Raw genomic sequence first — 5,296 nt, forward strand, 5'->3', positions numbered from 1 at the left:
TCTGGATATTTATCTAAAATAATTGAAATCAGGATCTCAAAAAGATAATAGCACCACTATGCTCACTGCAGCATTACTTGTAATCACCAAGACATGGAAAAAACCCAAATGCCCATTGACAAATAAATGGATAAAGAAAATTAGGTATACACATACAATGGAATACTATTCCACCTTTAAAAAAAGAAGGAAATTCTGCCATATGTGACAACACAGATGAACCTTCAGGACATTACGCTAAGTAAAATAAGCCCATCACAGAAAGACAAATACTACATAATTCTCTTGGGTTATGTAAAATAGCCAAATTCATAGAATCAAAGAGTGGAAAGGTGGTTTCTATGGGAGAAGAGTATGGAGAAGAGGGAGTATACTAGTCAATAGGCATAAAGATTCAGTTAAGCAAGATGAATAAGCTCTTAAGATCTTCTGTGTAACACTGTACCTATTGTCAACAATAACGAACCATTAAAAATTTAAGAGGTTAGATCTCACATTAAGTGTCCTTATCATAATAATTTTTTAAAATAGAATCATACTAAAAAGAAGAATGGGCTTTATGTTCCAGATGCCCCACTTCACTGTTAGCTCATATCATACTCATCACTGTGGCCATGGCACCCTCATCAACAAAACAAGTACTTAGGCTACAAGATCAAAGGCACTTTTTAAAGAAGTTGCATGAACTCTTACTTCAAATGAGACCATATTTATATCACCAACATGGAAAAAGAACCAATGGAAGTGTGCTGGTTTTGCCTGCCCCATTGGATCCCTGCCCACTCAGTTACTCACCCCACTGTTCTTGAAGGGCACTCCTAAGGCATTGCCCAGAAAACTGGAAGAATCTATGAACATTCTGATCTCTCAGTTTCCTTCAAGCCCTAATATTCTATCATTTTCACACACAAACACAAAAAAAAAAATGGAGTACAATTTTCACACAAACTGTTGCCTTGGAGTATAGCCTAGTAACCACTATTAGTCCAAATCCTACTTCTACCATTTGATGATTATATGATATTGGGAAAATTTTGGTGCCTGTAGAATGGGAAGAATAATTGCCCTTACCTCATAGGGATGCTGTTAGGATTAAATTATTTAATTTGCACAGAGCTCTGGTACTTAGATTCCTATCAGCTGCCAGCTCAAGCCTTCCCAGTCTTAACTCACATAATTAAATTTCTGCACCTAAACTCAGGACATTAAGTTTTCTGTATTTAATTTTTTTCTACTTGGTATAGACTCAGCCCTCAGCATTCAGGCTCAAGATAAGTTTGAATCTTTATTCCTTCATCTTTTGCCTTGGCTATCTCTCCCAGGACTCTAGCACCTGTATTTTTGATAGGCAAACCTCCTGTGCCTTTATCCATGTCACCAGTCTCTTCCTAAAGATCAAATTTGACTTTATTGAGTAGCTATCACTATAAAGATAACATGCCAGTATTTTTTAAAGATCTACTTATTTAGAGACAGAGAGAGAGAGAGAGAGAGAGAGCATGCAGGGGAAAGGACAGAGGGACAGGAAGAATCTCAAGCAGACTCCATGGTGATCACAGAGCCCAATGTGGGGCTCCATCTCACGACCCTGGGATCATGACCCAAGCTGAAATTCAAGAGTCAGATGCTTAACCAACTGAGCCACCAAGGGTGCCCAACATACCAGTATTTAAGCACCATGCATGTGGATATTATAAAGATAATGTCTGGGTAAAACTTAAGAAATTTCTATTTGGACTTCAGAAGTCAGACATTCTGAAAATAAGGTGTAAGTGAGCATATTACTTATTACAATGAATAAAAGTACATAAAATATTAGATGCTAGTAATTACCTAAACTCTGAAGTAGCCCAATCCGTCATTTTAATTACTTAGCAACCAAAGGAAATTTGAGAACCCAACAACTAATAAGCCATAAAATGCTAAGACAATTTCTAAGAGAGGCAATGAGCTTTGCTTCTTTACCAGTCTCCAAATCTCCATTCAATCCAGAAATTTTTCTTAGCATTTACAGATTACATCTCAGCTCCCTAACATGGCTCATGGCATTTTCCACAACTTTACCCATCTACCTCTCTCACCAATATTCTAGTTGCACAAAATTTGTTCTCCTTTTTATGAATGTTTCATATACTTCTATTCTTGTGACATCTGATATCTTCTGCCTATTAAATATCCTTCCTTTCCTCTCTGCAGCAAACTTTCATTCATTCTTACAAACTCATTTCTTCTGTGAAATAATTACAAAATCACTCCTTCTGAGCTTTCCATTGGATTCTGTGATTCCTCTTTTATGGCCCTCACAATGATATATTGTGATCAATTGTTTCCAAGTATGTCTCACTGGCAACAGCTAGCTAGGGAACATTGTATGATATCTCAACTAATGACCCCAGTTTTAACCATATTGGAGAACTTAAATTTTGACCCAATGGTACAGAACTTACTTACCATGAATCTCATTATTTCTGTGAGAAAATATGAATAGTGTTCTCAATAGCAGAATTTCAAATTACCTGTGAGAACACAATCCTATCACTAATTTGTTTTTTCATTCAACAAATGAGTCTTGAGCACTTACTATATCTCAGGCATTATTTGAGTTAGGAGAGATATAACAGTAAGCATATAAGTCAGATATTTTACATTCATGGAGCTTATGCTACAATGGGGAAGATAAAATTAAAATATGAAATAAGAGGTGCCTGGGTAGCTCAGTCAGTTAGGTGTCTGCCTTCAGCTCAGATCATGATCTTGGGGTCCTGGGATCGAACCCCATGTCAGGCTCTCTACTCAGTAGGAAGTCTGCTTCTCCCTCTCCCTGTGTGTGTGCTCGATCACTCCATCTCTCTCTCTCTCTCTCTCTCTCTCTCCCCTCTCAATAAATAAAATCTTTAAAAAATAAAGATGAAATAAGTTTAAAAATATGGTATGTTTGAAGTGATAATGGTATGGGGGAAATAAATCATGGTAGAGGGATAGAAAATATCAGGGAATTAGTTGCAATTTTTTAATAGGTGATCAGAGATGGCCTCACAGAGATGATGGACTGGAGTAAAAATATGAGAGAAGTGAATAAGTGAGCCATGTGAAAAGCTGAGAAAAGAGTATGCCTGGCAGAGGAAACATCAAGGTCAAGGGCTAGAAGGGGAAGACTGCCTGGTATGTTCAAAGGCAGCAGTGATGCAGGATGGCTGAAGTGGGAAGAGCCAGGTCACACAGAGCTCCATAGGTGAGCATGAGGACTTTGGGTTTCAGTCTGATGACATGAGAATCCAATGACAGTAATAAGCAGAAGAGTGATATGACCTGATTTATATTTTCATAGGGTTGCTTTGGATGCTTTGATAAGAATAGATTGAGGGGAGGTATGGAGAACAAACACAGAGGCAAGACATCAGGTAGGAAGTTATGTGATAACATAGGTGAGACATGATGAGAGTTATGAGAAGCAGTCAAATTTTAGAAGAATTTGCCAAAATTCTCTGACAGATCAATAAAGGATGCAACAGAAAGGGAAGAGTTAAGAGTATGAAGGCTAAGTATCAAGATTGTTTTATCCTAGCAATTTAAAGGATGAAGTTCCATTAACTGAAAAATGGAGAAAAATGTAAGAAAACCTGGTTTGGAGAAAGATTCAGACCTTAGCTTTGTAGATGTTAAATTTGCAATCTCTATCAGACATCCAAGTGTAGATGTCAAGTAAGCAGTAGGATATATGGGTCTTATCAGAGAAGACAATTGGGTTGAATAATTTGGATAATATCAATACTGAGATGCTATTTAAAGCCATAAATCGACTGGCCGAGGGTCCCCGCCAGCTGAGCGTGCCCGCCGCGCCTCGCGCCAAGGTTTCAACAGACCTCACCAAGATGCCATCTCAAATGGAACATGCCATGGAAACCATGATGTTCACATTTCACAAGTTTGCTGGGGATAAAGGATACTTGACAAAGGAAGACCTGAGAGTACTCATGGAAAAAGAATTCCCAGGATTTTTGGAAAATCAAAAAGACCCTCTGGCCGTGGACAAAATAATGAAGGACCTCGACCAGTGCCGAGATGGCAAAGTGGGCTTCCAGAGCTTCTTTTCACTAATTGCTGGGCTCACCATTGCATGCAATGACTATTTTGTAATACACATGAAGCAGAAGGGCAAGAAATAGGCACCACTGAGCAACACTCCGCCCGGAGTGAGGTGTCCCAAAGGGTCTCAAGGAATCTGTCCCACAGCTTCCCCCTGTATAAAGGATTCCATGAGCAGATCAGGACCCTCAGAAAATGTACAAATGAAATCCAACCCCCATTTGAGAAGCAGAGAAAGAAAAGTCAGTAAAAGAAAGCCAGATAAGCTTTTGATTTTTATATTGCTTATTGCATCCTCTTACCCTCAATAAACAAATTCCTTTTTTAGTTCCTCAAAAAAAAAAAAAAAATAAAGCCATAAATCTAGACTAGATCAGGTACAGAGTAACAATGGATAAAAATGAAGAGATCCAGGGACTGAGCACTGTAGTATTCCAATATTTAGATTAGGAAATAATGGAGGGTAGGGACAGGGAAAACAAAAAGACAAAAAAAGCATTTATAAAGCTAGGAGGAAAACTAGGCAAGTATGTTTATCTTGGAAGCCAAAAAGAAAAAGAGTTTCAAAGAGAAGAGAGTGAACAGCTGTGTGTCAAGTGCTGTTGAGATTTTAAGTAAGATGAAGACTGAAAATCACCACTGGATTCAGCAACATGGAAATCAAGGGTGACCTTGACAAGTATAGTTTCAGGAGGATAGTGGTAGCGAGGGCCTGAATGGGGTAGTTTCAAGTGAAAATAGGAAGAGAGGGGATCCCTGGGTGGCACAGCAGTTTGGCGCCTGCCTTTGGCCCAGGGCATGATCCTGGAGACCTGGGATCAAATCCCACGTCAGGCTCCCGGTGCATGGAGCCTGCTTCTCCCTCTGCCTGTGTCTCTGCCTCTCTCTCTATGTGACTATCATAAATAAATTTAAAAAAAAAATTAAAAAAAATGAAAATAGGAAGAGAGATTAATTTTTAAAATGTAAGATGCTTTGAAGTAATGAGAAGGAGATAGTAGTTACTCGAATGGGAATAGAGTTTGACAGGGGTTTTCCTTCTTTTAGGAAAATGCAGTAGACAGAGGATGTTCAGGAGAGAGGAGGAATTTGGTGATGGAAGAGAAGCGGAGAATTGCCAGAGTGATATCTTCAAGCAGGCTTTCAGTAATATAGTAGCATATGCTACACGGGAACAGTATTATGGGAGAATATGGACAATAGTCAGATA

The 5,296-nt window shown here is 38.7% G+C and overlaps 1 protein-coding gene across 1 annotated transcript; it reads left to right on the forward strand.

The window, feature by feature from the left end:
• Positions 1 to 3,857: 3,857 nt before the first annotated feature.
• Positions 3,858 to 4,382, forward strand: LOC121497214 (protein S100-A10). The gene has a single exon (XM_041766532.1). The coding sequence runs from the start codon at positions 3,873 to 3,875 to the stop codon at positions 4,164 to 4,166; it is 294 nt and encodes a 97-aa protein (XP_041622466.1). The 5' UTR covers positions 3,858 to 3,872; the 3' UTR covers positions 4,167 to 4,382.
• The last annotated feature ends 914 nt before the right edge of the window (positions 4,383 to 5,296 follow it).

Source organism: Vulpes lagopus, chromosome 1, assembly GCF_018345385.1.
Source record: "Vulpes lagopus strain Blue_001 chromosome 1, ASM1834538v1, whole genome shotgun sequence".
Taxonomy (NCBI): Eukaryota; Metazoa; Chordata; class Mammalia; order Carnivora; family Canidae; genus Vulpes; species Vulpes lagopus.